The sequence below is a fragment of the Pristis pectinata genome, chromosome 15 (assembly GCF_009764475.1).
Source record: "Pristis pectinata isolate sPriPec2 chromosome 15, sPriPec2.1.pri, whole genome shotgun sequence".
NCBI lineage: Eukaryota > Metazoa > Chordata > Chondrichthyes > Rhinopristiformes > Pristidae > Pristis > Pristis pectinata.
This window is the reverse complement of record NC_067419.1, coordinates 4,476,779-4,495,610: the sequence shown is the minus strand read 5'-3', so window position 1 is coordinate 4,495,610 and position 18,832 is coordinate 4,476,779. Positions and strand designations below refer to the sequence as shown.

At 40.2% G+C, this 18,832-nt stretch overlaps 1 protein-coding gene across 13 annotated transcripts in view; it reads right to left on the bottom strand.

Moving 5' to 3' along the window:
- Window positions 1-18,832, bottom strand: part of LOC127578538 (CCR4-NOT transcription complex subunit 4-like) — a 122,225-nt gene that overhangs the window by 33,427 nt on the left and 69,966 nt on the right. For 7 of the 13 annotated variants that reach the window (XM_052030680.1, XM_052030686.1, XM_052030687.1 and 4 more), the window contains exons 8-11: window positions 15,473-15,530; window positions 11,946-12,198; window positions 11,471-11,524; window positions 4,971-5,468 (exon numbers count right to left, since the gene is read on the bottom strand). In XM_052030680.1, the coding sequence (XP_051886640.1) occupies window positions 4,971-5,468; window positions 11,471-11,524; window positions 11,946-12,198; window positions 15,473-15,530 (863 nt within the window). The remainder of the gene's footprint in view (window positions 1-4,970; window positions 5,469-11,470; window positions 11,525-11,945; window positions 12,199-15,472; window positions 15,531-18,832) is intronic. The other 6 variants (XM_052030684.1, XM_052030689.1, XM_052030682.1 and 3 more) reach the window with 1 other exon arrangement.

Here is an 18,832-nt window from a genome sequence, read left to right as displayed (position 1 = left end):
CAGGCACAAACTACTTCATTTTCTGAGTCGCAAGGGGAATTGAACTATGGTAAAACAAACATCCCCACTTCTGACTTTATCATAGAAGGTCAGCCAAAGTTGGTTGGGTGTTGAGACACTACACTGTGGGGTCTTAGGGGTGGGAAAACCTCCAACAATCACAACCACCTTTATGTGAGGCATGATCAACCATTGGTCATTGACTTCAGTTTTGCCCAGGCTCTTCAGTGCTAACTTTGTCAAATGCTGACTTGATGTCAAGGGCAGTCACACACTCATCTCAGGAATTAAACTGTTTTGTCCCCATCTGAAGGCTGTGATGACGTGCACATCTGATCGATCCTGGTAAAGTCCAAACTGGCATCCACAAGCAGGTTATTGGTAAATAAGTGTCATTTGATACCACTGTTAATGACAGGTTTCCATGGGAGGGATTGGAAAAAGGGCAATTCACCACCTGGTGCAACTTGAGACCTGAATCTGCAAGGCACTTCTGCAAGAAATTGAATGAACTCTGCCGTGTTTGAAATTAAGCGAACCAAAATGCCCTGTTAGACATCCAGTTGATGATAGGTACAGCATACTGGAACTGATACACTACATATTTGTCATGTCAAAATAGGGAAAACTAACAAGTCCAAATGCTGTTGAAACTGCACAAGAACTCTTAAAAACATGTATTAAATTCAAGCTTATCAGCAACCACTAGCAGCCCAGAACCATTAGCATCAGTTGCCATTACCTCAACAAAAGTGAAGGACGGAATAGTTTGGGTACCTCTTTCATTATTGCATATGCAGCATATCTAAACAAACACTTGGCTTGACATTGGGGTGGTATGATGAAAATGGTCCAATGTTTAAAATTACACTTTTGAAAACTCCTGCAGTCTTAATAACAAAAAACAATGCCAGCAACATGTTGAAAAAGCAGTGCTAAGGGCCAGGGGTTGAACAAAGCACAGGACATTTGACCAATCTGGAAGTCATAATTGAGGAACAAGTTTGGCTTCTATACAAATGTAGAAAAGAGGAAGGTTTGACCTTCACATCCAGTATCAAATGACAAATCAACTGTCTCAGGCGATGTACTACAAGATGGATCATTTCCACATACTCTTAGTTCTCTATACTACATCTCCATCTGCATATTACATCCAAACAGATTTTGTCTCCGCACTAAATCAAGCTGCACCATTGTCAGATTTTCTTCTAACCATATACTGCATCAAATTGCACCAGTCACGTCATTACCTCAGTACTCGGAAAGGATTGACAGATTGATAGCTCGTTCGATTCTGCAAACTGTAGCACCACCTGTTTTCCAAGTGCTGTTAACATAACATTCTTTGGCATTTACATTACATTAGAAAGCACATCTTACCAAATATTTAAAACATTTTAATCTTTGGAATTCAAGATGCAATATGCTCCACCCAAATTCAAAGCAAAGAGGAAGATTAGGCATTTTGATACTGCTTTACAGGGAGAGGGGGAGAAACACAAGCCATCTCAGAGCAAAAAGTCACTCTTCTGTCTTTATTCCTTTGTACAAGGGCTTTTGATACAGATTACCTCAAACTGCAATAAAAAAAAATTGCTGGGAACACAAGCCCTTTTATCTATCAAGGTCAGGAACGCCTTGAGTTATTCTAATCATTAACACCCTATTTTTCCAACAAACCTGCCATGTTTTCACCAATTTTCCACCTCTGACACAGACTTAAACTCCACTTTCAAGGAATATCAGCACCATTTTCATTACTGCTGCCCCCTCCATTGCTGTGTTCCATTACGATTCGTGACCTAAACATGGCTCATTCATTTCTTATACAAGACCACTACCATAAAGCAGCTATTACTGTGAAGGGAAACAGCATTACATTTTTGATAGAGAATTAATATTTGGAGATGTATTGGCAAGAGTCAATTAGAATTTGCCAAACTTCAGTGAGGAACAGCAGGAATAATGACATACTACAAAAACCTCTTGTCAAAAATCCCACATATTCACTATTCTCAAATGAAAGTGTCTCAGCTCAGTACTAAATGAGCTTCTCGACATGATATTCTCCACATCCGAGACTTTAACCCCTGGTTCTAGAATCCTTAGCCAAGGGAAACATTCTCCCTAGTATCCAACTTGCCAAGCCCTGTAAGTACATCTTTTTGCCCCCCTTTTGATTATTTTCACCTCCAAAATGCCTCTGAAGCTTCTGTGTTCCAAGGAGAATTAACCCAGCTTATCTCTGTATGGTATATTCCTCATCAACCATCTCAGTAAATCTCTTCCAGAGCTCCATCAAGGCCAGCCCACGCTTCATAACATGTCCAGAACTGGCCACAATAATCCAGCCAGGAAGTAATCAGTGGTTTGTAAAGTTTAGCAGAGCTTCCTTGCTTTTGTGCCCTATATTCCTTTTTAAACAAATATTTTAATGGTCCACCACCTTCAGAGATCACAGTTTCTGATTCTTACTCCTTCAAAATGGCATGACTTACATTAGCTTGCCTTGTTCTTCTTGCAGAACCACACTTCTGTCATATGTCAGGCCATTTCTCCAGTCTATCAATGTCCCCTGAAATTTGTCATCACCCTTGTCAGATATAAAAAGGCCAAGGAGTCTTAAAAATTGTAAAGGATTGAAAGCTTCAAAATTTAGTATGGCATGTTCTTCACAGGAAATGCTAGCTGTCAGTGTTTCTGGGAAAATGATAGTTGAAAATCCACCAGACCTGGAGTATACAGAGAGGTAGGTAGGTAGGTAGGGGTGTGCGTGTGCGTATGCGCGCTCGCGCAGAAGACAGATACTGCTGAAGATTTCCAGTGATAGCTGGAAGCTTTCTGTTCATGGCTGACACCAATGAATTGATGGCTCTTTTGGAGATGTCACAGACTGGGCCACAGTGTGAAAACAAAGCACAAGCTAGTACTACAGAAGCTTAAAACAAGAGTGAATTTCAGTACAGATTTAGATAGAAATATTTTTCTCTCAGGTATAGAGCAGACAAGAGATAATCAGCCTCTGCTTTCTCTGAAGCCGAGGTTGCAATCCAGAGATGACAGCTTAAGGCAAAATGATGAACATACACGAGCCTAGACAATTAAACGTTAAAGTTAACCCCACCATTCCTCAGCTGCTTATGGTACCAAAAGGCGTTACCATCCTCACTACTTTCCAGTGAATCCCGTTGACAGACGTGATCACTGGATGGTAGCAGGACAGCCTTTGGCAGAGAGATCAGGGACTCTGTAGATATTCTTTAGAAGCTCATAACGAATGGGCACCAGGACCAATTAGGTGGTTGTTAATGGCACCCACAGAATCTTGACTCGGGAAGGGTGACCCGTTTCATGGAAAGTGAAAACAGGATAACTAATTTTTTTTAAAAATGTGAATAGATGTACCAGAGTCCTTGAACAACGCTGACAAGAAAATTTCTTCAGCAGCCAAGAGAGGACACAAATTACTGTATTCCATAGTACATTGCAGAAGTCAGTCCTTAGTGTTAATAAAGGCTGGACTCATCCTTTCTACCTTCATTGGTGAATTATTTTCCCCAAAAGAAATGTTGCATTTGCTATCTCTAACTGCAACAATTTGATGATGATTCTCTCAAACAAAATCGCCCAGTAGCAATCAGCTCAACTCTGAATTGGCAGCACCCCCTTGTGTCTTAGATACCAATTTCCCAAGATAATGCTGCAAATTCCCTAATCACCTTGTGATCGGTAATTTGAATCCTCTCCTGATGAATCACGCAATACAACACTGAAGGATTGTTGGTGCATTCAAGATGATTGATAAGGTAAATAGTCTCAGTGCTTTGCAAAGAAATTTGAAGAAAATGGGATAATTCAGAGAAAATTCAAAACTGAGAAATAGAGCACCAAGAAAGTTGTCCATGTGTCACGTGGAAAGAATGAGCGACAACAAACAAGTCGTCTGAGTACACAAATCTTAAACTGCCTTGGCAGCTCAGGTTATTCAACTCCAAAAAAAAACACATCTCTTGGCTTGACATTTGCACCAATGCAAACCAGCTTTCTTCATTGGGAAAAGTCTGCTTGTCTGATCTTCCCCAATAATTAAAAGTTAAAAATGCCCAGCTTGGAGAGGATCATTTTATTGACTTAATTCACACCAGGTGCGTGACAGTACTTGGGCACCTTCAATACCCTCCCTTGCTCTGGTTAGAAAAATAACACTTGTTGTTACAATGAGCCACAGAGCAACATTCATGACAAAAAGGGGACTAATTTCTCTGGTGCAAATAGGTTTTGGCTTTCTTTAAATCCAATACTTTGCTTTTCAGCGCAGGGTTCACATTGAGAAAACAGCAGAATAAAAAATGAGATCTTAGAATATACTGTATCGTATAATGTAAGCACATTTACATAGCCAACTGTAAAGTCATCTACATGTTACGATATGTCAACTTGTAGTTGTAGCAACTCTTGCATTATCGATAGGAGGCGCAAAAGAATAAACTAAATATACATCTCCATACTGTGGTATAAGAGCACCGAGCCCAATGCCTTCCAAGTATTCCATTGTTAACTATTCATCACAGGTGTACCAAACCAGTGCCAGCACCTCCTGTTGGACTGGTAAGGAATGGGATTTACCCCACTCGTTTTCCTGCGGTAAGTAGGTTAATTATAATTCATTTACCCTGAAACTCAAGAAAACAAAGCCTGTGACATTGATGGTGTGGGTTAAGTGTTAATCAAAATCGCCAGCCGAGCCACGACAGAAGCCGCAAATGCTGCAAGAATCTGGAGTTCATTAAAGATGGTCGAAGTCAAGTGACGCATAGCAAAATGTCAGGATGAAAAAAAAACACATTTTTAGGACCCAGACGTCGCACTCGTGTGCTCAACCCAGCTGTTGGTTCTATATTTCCTGAATACAACAAAGAATCTGCAAGTTAGTAAGTTGCTACAATTATCCACCAGTTGCCACCTACCTGATATAGGAATTCCACCAAGTCCTGTGCTGTGCGGTGGTATATTTAAGTCCAAGAAATTACTGTTTGAGGTGGGCGTTGCTGTGTGGTTCAAGTGCATCATACTATTGTGAGGGTATGCCATCCATGGGTACCGTGCCTGACCTGGAAAACTGAATGAGTTGTAGACGGCTCTGTGCTGAAAAGCTGGGAACCTCCGCGGTAATACAGAGTTGGGGAAAGAGTTGCCTATGGAGTTGGCTGTTGTGGCAGAAGCTGGTGTCAAGAAGCCACCAATGCCTTTGTTTGCAGTTTGCGAAGGGGTCTGTAGTGCGGTGGGGGAGGTGAGGCCCACGTTGGAAGGTTGGTCCTGGACTGAGAGTTCCTTCTCTATCAGGTCTGCTAAGGCTTTCCTGGTGATGTCGAACGGGTCGAAACCCAGGTCATCCTCTTGTTGTTTGGAGGAGCCGAACCCAAAAGCAGCTTGCCAGTCTGTTGATGAAGATACTGGGATTGTTTCTGGAATTTGTCAAAGAAAATGACAAATGAGTAAACATTTCTACAGATATACTTAAATAAACTGTGCATTATTTTCAAAGTGATGAGTGCCATCATTTCTCAATCCTTGACATCTTGAAAGTTAATAGAGAGGAAATCTAAGTGAGAACTAAAACCAGGAGAGGACACGGTTTGCAGAATACTCAATGCCAGTTCCTTCATTAAAGTGGCATGACACAGATAGGGAGGGTCTCGTTCCATATGGAGTGAAAGTAGTTTAATAAAAAAGGGTTGTGGAAAATCTATTAAGAATTTAGTTGGAAATTTAAGTTATCTTCAGCCGTTTGCTTGCACTGATGAGCAGATCAATGTTGACAGTGGTTTCTTTATGAGTGGGTGTGCAGGAGATAGAGGAGTGGGAAGAGAGGACAGCTTTAGGGTGAAAGGGGAAAGGTTTAGGGAGAACTTCTTCAGTGTGGTAGGAGTGTGGAACGGGCTGCCATCTGACGTGGTAATGACTGGCTCACTCAGTTTTAAGAATAAATTGGATAGATACATGGACGGGAGAGGTCTGGAGGGTTATGGACTGGGTGCAGGTCAATGGGACTAGCGGAATAAAGTTTCGGCAGACTAGAAGGGCCAAATGGCCTGTTTTCTGTGCTGTAGTGTTCTATGGTAGAGGTGAGAAAGGTTCATGCAGATGGTGAGTAAAGACGACTGGATAGTGATGAGAGTAAAGAGAAGGGAAGGAGGGTAACAGATTCAAACTGGAAACTCCGTGCTGGAGTAAAACTACAATGGAACTTTCATATAGAATTTAAAGTTTACAGAAGAGCCACTTTCCTTTTTCATGCAGTAGACTTGAGGGTTAACAGAAATAACTTGTCAAACTCTATAAATAATATGAGAACATGTCAAATGTTAACATTTAAATGCACACATGGCTCTATGTTCAGAAACTGTCACTTGGAACAAACAGCCAACTCCACCACCCAAGGAACATCGCGATGTGCCAAACTCCCCGCAGGAACTGAGAGCACAATCACAACACGTTTTTGGTAGTCTTTAAACATACTTATTTTGGAAGCCGTTCACAAAAGGGTCAACAAAGTCATACAGTGCAGGTCAGAAAGCCATTAGCTCTTGGGACGATATGAGATTCAGATTTCACATACACAATTATCTCGAGTGGTAACTGCCTTGCCAACAGAGTTCTGCATCCTTCAAGGCAAATATGCTAACTTTAAAAAGATATGAATGTGTGACAATGATTTAATTGGATCCAAGTTGAAGCACCTGCTGTCGAGTGTTTCATGGTCTGCATGGGGTGCTCCAGGCATCAGTTGCAATATAAAATGATATAGGTCAGCCTGGAGTAATGTTCCATTAAAAGCTGTTTGAAACATTCAGAGCGAGTCTGCAGCCAATGAAGGACATTTATGAGTTGTGCCATCAGCCAAAAGCTGTCAATGAATTTGAAATCTATCAGTTCAGCCACAGAGGAGTGGGAGACTGCGCACAAGGCAAGCCATTTAATCTTGGATCCTTTAAGTGAGAGCTGGCTATTTCTTTGTTACTTTATGCATTACTCTTAAATGTAGAATGGTTTAAAATGCACTGACGTTACCAAGTAAACTTAAAATGGTTTCAACTCTGTTTTTTGTCAGCAGATGGTATACCTAAAAGCTATCTTGTTTGCACAATAGAATATCCAAAGTTCACAAAAGGCACAAAATTTTCTCTCCACAGCTACTCTGGAAGGAGATTCACATTGTAATATTATGGGGGGGGGGGTGGGGGGGGGGGGGGGGGGGGGGGGGGGGAAGAAAGAGGAAGGGGTAAAGGGTGGGGATCAAGGCAGAGCACGAGAGAGGTGAACAGTTAGAAAGAATACAAAACCATTCGAGTACCTTTCAAGTCCCTTCAACAGTTTAAGTCTTAACTGTATAACTTCTGAAGTAATCAGCATTAATATTGTGGTCAAGTGGCACAGCAGTTAATGTCACTGCCTGATAGCTTCAGGGACCTGGATTCGATCTTGACCTCGTGCTGTTGTGTGGAGTGACCATGTTTTCAAATTGGGTTTCCTCTGGTTTCTTTCCACATTTCAAAGGAGGGTTAATTGGCAACTGCAAAGTCCCCCTGGTACAGGTGGGTGGCAGGAGTACTTAGGGGAGTTGATGGATATGTGGGAGAGAATAGGTTACAGGGAAATAAGCAGGTGAATGGGCCTGATGGTAATGCCCTGAGCAAATGGCCTCCAATGTCGTAAAAAGAAAATGAATTGCAAAATGCAGCAGTCTATGTTCTACATACAGCAATGTAGATGAATGACATTTCTTTTAATGCTGCCAGATGAGTGATTTTTTTTCCCTCATCCACAAGAGCAACTCTCCGCTTTAGACTGATTCAAATCTCCTAACAGTAAATTTTGTTACTTTTTGTAATTACTTGCTGTACCTGCGTACATATACCAACTCACCCAGATCCCTATGCAGCTCACTGATTGCTCACTATTTACGTAATATACTTTTTTATTTTTCCCGCCAAAGTTGACAATAATCCCAAGGATCTTCACAAATAAAACAGATAAGACATGCAGAGCCAGTCAGGAACACAAGTGACTTTTAAAACTTGTGTGAGACGTGGAGAATTGTCAGGGAGATTTTCTATACTCAGCCAAGGAGGGCGGTTTCATAAACTGATCCAATCAGATTTTCAGTAACTGCATGGGAGACGAGTCACTAGAGTAGTTTTCTTTCTCAGAATGTCAAGGAACAAACTAGGGGACAGGCTCTTAAATCCAGTATGTGCACTGATAACAAGTTAGTTACTAACTTGCTAATTAAATATCTGGATGACTAATCAGAATATGGTTGTTTATGGTGCATTGAGTTGTAGAGCACAGAACCAGGCTCCTTGTCTCACCGAGTTGTGTGTTTTTTACTAACCATTAAGCACTCATTTACACTAATGCCATTTCTTTCTTTCACACTTTCATTAACTCTCCCTAGATTCTACCACTCACCTACATACCAGGGGTAATTTACAGGGGCTAATTAACCTACCAACCTGCACTTTAAATATGAGATAGCGTACTTAAAATTTTAGAAAACCTGTGGCTAGTGAAAAGAATTGACCTGAAAAATTAATTAGGAAAAAGCCCACATATCCTCCGGTCTTGATGGACTACATCCTAGGGTTTGAACAAGTGGCTGGAGATAAAGTGGATGCATTGCTTTTGACCTTCCACAATTCCTTATAATATCGAATGGCCCCTGCAAATTAGAAGGAAACAAACCCAACTGCAATCGGAGAAGGAAAGCTGGGAACTGTAGGCCAGTTATCTTGACCAGCTTGAAGAAAACAGTAGTGGTTATTAACTGGAAAGTGACAACAGCAGCAAAATTATTGAACCATTTAAAAATGGATGTGAAAGCAAAATAGTGTTTTTGGCATTGTAAGTCAGATTAGTTAAGGGGGAAAAAAAAAAAATCGGTGAATGTAGTTATCTGGATTTAAGAGGCAGATTAAAAAGTGCTACATAATTAGGATTGACAGGGTTCAAGGACAAAAAGGTCACGTGTGCATCAAATGTTTGCAACAAGTGGGTTACTGTAGGGATCAGCACTTGGGCTCCAATCATTTATTGCATCGACTTGGAGAGTAAGTTTAAAGCAACTAAGTTTACCTGAAATAATTATTAAACCAGGTTCTGTGGAGAGTGCAGAAGTTGCAAATTAAGAAATGAGTGGATGAGAATGCAGTTCATGGAAAAATTATTTGGTAGGAAAACATGTTTTAAAGTTGGGAACAGCGGTAGAGGAATGTGGGTATACTTGTGCTCATGCTCAAATACAAAATTCATACTCTGGTATAGGAAGCAATTAGGAAAATTAGGAAATAAATTAGCTTTTATTGCAAAGATTTTGGCAGTTATTGCCACGACACTGGACCTTGGTAAGATCACATCTGGAAAATCTGTTCATACATCAGCTTTATGGAGATAACAAAGCTTCCATTGGGTTGATTTCCTTTAAGGTCTTTACTCCCAGAGTTCAGACCAATGAGTGGATCTCATTCAAACAAAGTGATCAAAGGGCACAATAGGGTAGGGACTGGGATGATGTTTTCTCGGTGGGGGGAGAGGGGTCAACACAGAATTCTGGCATCAGACACGTGAGTGATTTAAAAAACCTTCATTCAGAGGCTTGTCTTTGTAATTCTACCTCAGACCTGCAACACTCAGGTTTTCAGTGTGCCCATACTGGAGTTATATTTTTGGGAACAAAATTGGGAAAGTTGAGTGAAAGAAAGATGACCTTATTAAATAGATAAATATTGCATTTGATAATTAAAGTCATGAATGCCCTGCTCCAGTTCCCAGTTTGCATGTTCTTTGGAATTGAGTTTGGGGAGCTGCAGTTAGACAAAATGGTTGGTTAAGGTAATGACATTCAGAGGACAATTACAGATACTGGATCTGGAGTAAGACCATGCACAAGGACCTCCGTAGTAGAATCACTTTGGTAGGGTAGAGGTGGACAATGGAGACTATGATTACAAACAGAGCAAGAGTAACTGAAGGATAAGAGAAATGAGTGGTTATGAGCATTAAAAGCACTGAATAAGCTTAAGCTCAAGGATGAGAGATAATCTGTTACATGCTTGAAAATAATTTAGTTTTTTTTAATACAAGGTAGCAGAGCACATAATCAAAGGATAGCCATTATTAAATCCACTGAGGAACTCACAACCAAGTTCCTTACGTGGAGAGTGGTAAGAATAGGAAAGATCATTACATTGAGTGGTTGAAGCAAATAGTCTAGGTACACTTAATGAAAACTCCAGGAGATGGAGAGCAGAATCGAGAGACGAAACGAGAAGTGTGATCAAGTTCACCCAGAGCATAACAACAGAATTAAACTGTTCTGGTGAATCACCTGCTTCTACGATTTTTTCTTCTTTTGATCATAGATACTCAATCCTGGGTTAATTCCTTATCCCAAGCTCCGTACACCCAAACAGTCTGTCAGTGCAACCAATCATTTTGGAACAAATGCAACTCCTCATACCACATGGAACATTTTATCTCAAGCCATGGGCCTGCAACATCTCTTTAAAAAAAAAGGGATCATTCATCACAGGTGCAATTTTAGCTGGAACTTGAAGGCAGTGTATTTCAGACATGTGCAAGCCAGACCCTCCCTTAACTACTGCTCTTCTCTCAAAGCATAGGAAATTTGCAATCCTCTGCACAAACGATTAACATTTGGAATTATAGCACCAATTTAACCTAGTCAACAAACAAGTAGCTGGGTACAATCTTTCCAAGATATTCATAATGCACCCAAAGATAATGCTTCTGGACTGCATTTTAATGTTGTATTTATGATAGCCTTGCAAAAGCTGAAGAGTAGAGTTTCTCAGTGGTGGGAGAAACCAGATTCAGAACACAAACTTCAGTTTTACTTGATTGAGATGTATACAAATTAATGGAATATGGATTGAAACTGCAAATCCCTCCTACAACATCCATGTCACACCCACGAAGCCACAATAATGCATTCAGAAAAGGAGTTCTCAATGTTTAAAATTACACTTTTGAAAACTCCTGCAGTCTTAATAACAAAAAACAATGCCAGCAACAAAATTAGATAATGCTGGAATTACTCAGCTTGTCAGACTGCGTCTGTGGAGAGAAAAAGAGTTACTATTTCAGGTTGATGACCTATCGTCAAATGAATGATATCAGCTTTGGTAGAAATCTGATATAGGGGAAAAACCATGCCTTTAGGATTAATATACTGCAAGCAGAGCATCCAGTTTATCATGTTATCTCCTATGCAAGCACTGAATTTCTTGAACTGGTTACACAATGATTTGTATTAGCAGTAATTTTACATCAATGTTGACTCTAGTTGCCAGCAACTCAAGGCAATCTCATCCTAATTCTGCATCAACGCAGTAACAAGTCAGCTGTGCTAGCAGAGTAAGCCCTTTTTAAGATACGACTGGCTCACCTGCAACTCTGCATGGGTGTAAACTTGGATTGGACCTCATTTTATAAAGTACATCTGCAAAATAAGTGCAGCATAAATAAAGTTTGTATTTATGTATTTGCTGATCTTTCTTTAATCACAGCAGTTAACAGATAATAATTGGAAATAAAATTAACAGTGCTTCGCAAAAACAGATTACTGGGTGAAAGAACGCAACAGGTAACTTCCACGCATTAACCACAGTATCCCAAGTTCAGTTATCCCAACTTCAAACTATCCATCCATTATGTAGTTCAAAGTCACACGCACACTTTTACGCTGCTTCATCTTTCCCCCCCCAATACATGGATTTTGTGTATTTGACGAACACAATGAAAAGTGTCCCAAGTAATAATGTCAAAGCACAGCCGCCCCCCCTACCCCCCCACCCCCCCCCCCCCCCCCCCCCCCCCCCCCCCCCCCCCCCCCCCAAGTGTGTACTGCCAAAGGAACATACCTGATGTGAAGAGAGACTGTGGTTCTGGTGCTGTTGGCCAGTCGTGTGTTGATGGTGATGAAGTGGGGTACAACAGGCTGTTTGGGAGAGGGTTGGGGTGTCTGAAGTTGCTGTTGTCTGAGAACAGGGACTGGGATTCTGCTGCAGCACCCTCAAAAGGAGACCGTGCGTTGTGATTGGATGAACTAATTGGGACAACTGGGTTGGGTTTTGTTAAACCTGGCGGTGGTGACGGTGTTTCACTTGGAGGAATCTGTGAACAGACACGGTGGTATATTAGTATTTACTTTACAGATGAGGCACAATCCACTGACTAAGATGTTTCCATCATCACTGGCATACCAAGTGAGAGAAACAGTTCAGCTGGACCCAACACTGAACCATTTACACCATATATGTGCTCAAGTTGAATTATAAATAAGTATATTGGGATGTCATACAAAGGTCAATAACCTTCTTTTCTGAAATAAGAACACAAGTTGGTCAACCTACTCCACCATTCTAACTGAATGAACTAAGCATACAATTCTTAACAATTTCAAGTGAGATGTGAAATCAGGTTGCAATCTCTGCTACTGAAAATCCATCCATTTGATTCTTAAATGGCCAAGTTTTAATTTTGATTGAGGAATCCAGAGCAAGTGAGCAGCACAATGAGGATTTTTAAAAAAATCTATGCTTCTGAATAATTTTGTGCTTCAGTCACCCAAATACTACTAAAACTTTAGGGAATACAATTTTATACAACCACTGTTCTCATAATTTAACCATAAGCACTGGTATAATTCTGACAAAGCTGCCAAGACCAACATATTATTAATGATCTGCAGGGTCCAAAATGAAACAGATTGGTTACAACTGAGACTGCATATATAGCACAACTTGACACCTTCATCTTCTTCAAATGACCAATATTTCAGCTGAGCTGTAGCTTTCACTATGTCTGTTAACACCCCAAATCTTGCATTCCTCTACAGCTGTCTTGCACCATGAAGATAATGTGCCAGATCGCATTTGCACTATTTATTCTATGTTGACTTTTCATGCCAATTCACATGACTTGGACCGCTTAACCTGTTACATTCAAACTGAAACAACTCATGAATCCACATACATTCTACTTTTATAAGTCGTTTAAATAAAAAGGTCTTAATGGGCAAGAGTATGTTACATCCCATCATCCAGAGATTACACCCTTGAACTTTTACCTCAAATAATTCCCGATGCAAAGTTGCATCTTCCAGCATTTATCATCCAACTTCTTAAGGCTGCTTTGTTGCCCACTTTATACCTTAGTTTTCGGATAAAATATCCAAAAACGTATTCAGATCAAAGTCAAACTGGCAACAAATACATGAAGAGCATCCTGCTGAGTGCTCACATACAGCAAACCTCTATTGTCGAGGCAACAACGTGGCTCTGGAGGGACAAAATCCCATCCTTCTTCCATGTCACATTGAGCAACTGGCACTTTTCGATGTTGGCGTTTTAAAATCAGGACCATTTCCTTGCTTGACTAGAGAGGTCAACGTGGGCACAATTCATCGTGGTGGTACTCAGTTTTAGAGATTTCACCAAAATAATCATTCCAACTATTGGTGTAGAAAGGTTGTCATTTAATTTTGAAAAACTAAGTTTAGTTTTTTTTTACTGCAACCCCACCTAGGTGACTTGAGCACTTGCAATAACCCGAGTTTCTTTTGTAAATTCAGAGGCAGCAATAGTGGAGTCACTCTGTCTTGCCGATCCTAAATGCCAACTCGTCCAGTAACTTGCAATCAGAATCATTTTAAAACATGCCCAATAGCTCTCCCCTTTACCTATCTCACTTTGCTTCCACGATCAAATTATTTCACACGCTCAGTTTTCAAATTTCTTCCTAAGCTTCTCCTTTTTGTCAATCACTTTTTCCTTGGACTCTAATTACCATAAATCTCTGGCAGCTTTCATCCCATCACAGAGGACCATCTCTGTGCTATTAACATTGCTGCCTTGGATAATATTTTTCATCTTTTCAGGACTCAGAACTCAAATATCTGACACTAGACATTTGAACATGGGTTACCCTCAATGGCTGATGGGACAGAATTGTACACATTTCTAACTACTTCCAAACCAACTATTTTTACCATCTAAAAAGACAGGATCCACACCAGCACGGTGTATGCAAGAGCCAGAAGTTTTGGAAAAACCAGCTTCAAGGCACACACTACGTGGACATAATCCCTTCATGACATCCAGGTCAAAATTCTGCAACACTACATGGCAGCATCGAGGCCACCTTGTGTCGCAAGTTGACAAAATAGCAGCATTGAGAATACCAACACCTTATCAACAACTATGACTAGATCTTAAATGCCACCTTTGTTACTGTTGTCCACATTCCAACAACGGGGAAAAAGCTATAATGCTGCAACATACGAAAGATTTCTAAAATACTAAGTCAATGCATACCTTATAGGACAATTTTCTTTCAAGGACGAAGGGCAGTAATTCTATCCTTCTACCTCAATTTTTGCATCCAATGCCAGTTCTGTACTCCAGTACTAATAAGTAGCATGCTTTGAATTAAGACCTTTTGACAAGACACTTCCAAATTTACCTCTGATTAATTCAGACTTTTTTGCTCTCCTTTTGAATTAGCTCTGCTCACTCATGCAGCTTACTGTGAATTAGCCTCATCATAGTTGGCAGAATTCTGAGTGCCTGCAGATCCCCTTCAGACTATCACTTGAGGTTCACTTATTTGACATCTCAAACGCTTCACATTTGCTATTTTCTATGCATCTCTAGAACCTAATCTTTTATTATGGAACAATGATCCTAATTCATTAACTGTTGCACTGTAAAGAATTAAGATTATTTTTGTAGACTTCCATTACTGTCTTATGGTTATACATACTTAAAATTTCAATACTATTCACGTCTGTTTAAGACAGATGTTCTAACCTTTGTTTTTACTGCTAGGGGTAACCTTTTTTTGCCCAATTCTCCACAAATTATAGAAAATGAATAGAAATTGTTTTCGTAATTGTGCCCTTGATTTCTAACTTTAACACATTACCTCTAAGGAGGCTGATAATCTAATGGCTGGAAGTTCTATCACTGTCAGCTTCACAAGTTGCAGGTTAGAAATCATTTTTGACCATTGAGGCAAGAAATTAAATTATCTTCTCTACAGAGGAACTGGAAAGAATTTATGAACACCAGTTACTTGCAACTGATCCAATACAGATATTCTCATGTGGTTCAACATCAACTCTTATTAGGCACAACCTAAAAAGTTTCTAAATTTGCCTTTGCTTTTTTCTGTGGGGGAAAATGAAGAAGATTAATTTGCCCTGTTTGAAGGCATCATCTAGACGAGCAAAATTATATTCCAATGCTTAGATTATATTAATCATTCAAGGGATGGACACTGAAGCTGGTTAAAGAATAATAATAATAATAATAATAATAATAAAGTACTTGTTTAAAAGGTACAATGAAAAAGGAGCATTTGGGTTTTTGTATCAAATATAACTCACCTGTTGTATATTATCACCATTTCCTAGACTGAGTGTTTCTGGCGGTTTATCCACCTGTCTGCAAAACAAATTGCGACAAATTGATAATCTGATCTCAGTTTTCTTCGGTGTGCAAATCTGCCAAATTTTTATAGCTCATTTAAAAGAAACAAGCAGCCAAGTGAGGGGACAATGCTCACAGTGGATCCCACCAACATTTAAGAAAGCAAAATCAAAGAGAAGGTAAAATAGAAAATTAGCAGCAATGTGCCATGATGCTCATGCTCTTTATACAAGTTAAAAGCAGCAACAAAACAACAGTGCATCTGACTGGTCTATAATTTGGCATGGAAAGTGCAAGAGCTCACAGTTGGTGGAAAGAGGACAGATTAAAAGTTCAGCAGCACCTTGCACTTTGGGTATTCCAGTTTGTAAAAACTAGCTATTTTAATTTTGCCTCGATGGCTTAAAGACTTGCGCTGTTACTCCGCACTTTTAAGTACAGACAGTTGCAGTGTGCCACTGATCACACTAGGCAGCGAGACTTCTATAGTTGGAGACTGACCACTTTAATTCAAGTTTTCTATTGCAGAATTTATCCACTGAATGGGGCAAGTTTTGCTCCTTTTCACAAAACTCAGTCATCTTCAACTCAAAGATATCTAAAGAAACTGGAATCTGAGACTTAACTACAGAAAATATTTAGCTAGACAATATTTATTCTTCAGACATTTGCAAATGGAAACATTCACAACTCTTCCGCACAAACTTATATCGACAACGTACAATGCAGCGCAACATTAACCTCTGAAAGAAACCCAAACTATTCCTTAAACGTAGCTCAGGTAGAGTTGGAGCCAGACACTATTACACCGAAGCCACAGCAGCTTAATTCAGTTTTCTAGGACCAATTCATAGATCGTGATTAGGATCCTGAGGGTAAATTATTTTAACCATGATTATAAAGAGTGCCATTGAGAAATATCAGTAATATTGACAGCAAATTATTAGTCACAGCGGTGTGTGGAGGCTAATCTTTGACCAAAAACTTCAGCAGCTGCATGAATTGAGTCAGACAAAGGTAAGTTCCATGAGCTAAAATGAATTGAACTGGAAATCAAGCAATCTTAGCCTATGTCAAAACTCAACACTGCAATGGTCAGTGATCACAGGCTGCAGCCCTCTCCAGACAGTTGTGCACAGTGACATGATGTGCTGTGATGCAAAGCCAGTCTGCATGCTTACAGTTGGGTGACAAGGGCATAATGTCCACTAATACTTCCTTTGAGGACCCGTATATGAAACGACGGCCACCCAGGAAAAGTGCTGGAGGGCTGCCTACAAGAAATTGAACACCAGTGAGGCTTTGGCCTCATGAAGGAAGCAAAAGAAATACTGAGGCAAAGCACGAAGTCCATCAACACATTGCTTCAGTGACTGCCCAACTGTGAAGTATTGGAAGTTCTGTTCGCAGAAGATATCAAATCTGAAAAGGAACATTGACTGACAGATGAAAGATAAAACAGACTCTGCAATCTCAAAGCAAAAAATACAATATTACTTTTGCAGGTCTGGGGGGCAAAACTGACACTAGGATGTGCAAGTGGTGGAGGGAGATGATATGCACGAGCCATGGGGGCTCAAAGGATGACAGAAAATTGCTTCAAGAGATTCTTTTGCCTTTTTGAGCCCTTGTGAGGTACAGATCCAAGAATACTGACAGCTTTGGCACCTCAATTAGATGGCTGCTTTTCAAGTGGGAAATATGAGCTCTTGGAGGCTGTGTCATATAGTGCCACAATGACCACATCCTAATTTCTATTCTTGGTCCATATCCACATATGAACTTCACAGTAGGTCTGACACCCTGGCTCCAAGAATTTGGAGATTTGAGAGCTGTCCAGATTTGTTGCGATATCAGCCAAGGATGAAACCCAAGACATTCCAATTAGTGTATCTTTCTGGCATAACCAACTGAGCCATCAAGAGAATCAAGGTTTGGCAGAGAATCCTTATTTGTCAGAGAATAGTATTTTTAATCTGACAATATACTGTTGGAGTTCAAGATGACAGACTGGCTTGCTCCAAAACTTGTAGGGTATAGAAGTAGTCTTGAAGGAAATGGGATACAATTGTCTTCTTCGACTAACACCATCTCAACAACATGCAGCGTACAAAGCTGATTTGAATTCAAGTCAGCTTTCGGCCATTATCAAACAAAAGTGATGATTACATTAATCTTCCACAACCATTTAGCATCGTGCTTCTGATAACAAAATGCACACCCCTGATATAAAAGTTTTCAACTCTTGTTGGAAGTGTTGAGTGACGAGGCCAAAAGGGATACTTTGCACTGATACTGACCATCAAGTGCTCAAAGAACTGATCGTGCACAAGAACTCTGGGAACAGGAGCGAGCAAGCAAACAAACAAACATTGCCTCCCTTTGTTCAGTTGGGGTTATTTCAGTCCAAGAGAGAAATAAAGCCAATCACTGACCTGAGTTCTGTGTCAGGACCATCTGGGGTCATGTGCTCAGGATCTGAACTATTATCAAGTAAAGGAGGAGTTTTCCTGTGCTCGAGTGTTAGACCGTTGCCTGCTTTAGCTGTGGTCAGTAATGACGGCCAGGTATCTTTATTACTACTGTTGTGTCTGTAAGGGGAAAGAATGGCAGAAATACTGAGTACCTACCAAAGTGACACCACAGTAAGTTTCAGCAGCTCAGAGATGCTGTTCACTTAGTGGAAACTTCCCGAAAGGGATCCCATCCAAAATGTATTGCTGGCATCACACATCCTTACCAGCCAGTGGCCTGACAACAGCCAAAATGAGCAATTCAATTCATCCATTATTGGATGCAGAAGAAGAGGTAGCCTACTCCAAGAGGAAGTAGGGAGCAGTAGCTTGCATAGGTAAAGCATGGATTTACAATCCTTGCGATCTTTCAGAAATCAGCCTTTGTATTGGATACTCAGGATTAAGTTGTTCACCAGATCAACTTGCACGCAGTAAACAAGGAACGTAGCTAGATATTATAAATGCTTAACAAGAGGTTTAGGTAATATTTTTTTTACAGTACAAATTCACAAGTTTTTGGTAGTGTTATACACAGTCCTTCACTGCAAATTTTCAACCAAAAGCAAGGACAATCAGAAGACCGGGTTGATGTGTGTCACACAACAGGCTTCTCTCAACACAAAATTCACCATTTCCATAGTGACTGTCCCAAGTTCTCCGCCCTAGATATAGACATGTCATTTTAATCAAAGATCCCAGGCTGATGTGGGAGTGTCATAAAGATTGCACAATGTGCAAAGTTATTTAATATGTCATACTGAGACAAAAGACACCAACACATGGGAAAAAGTGGTGTCTATC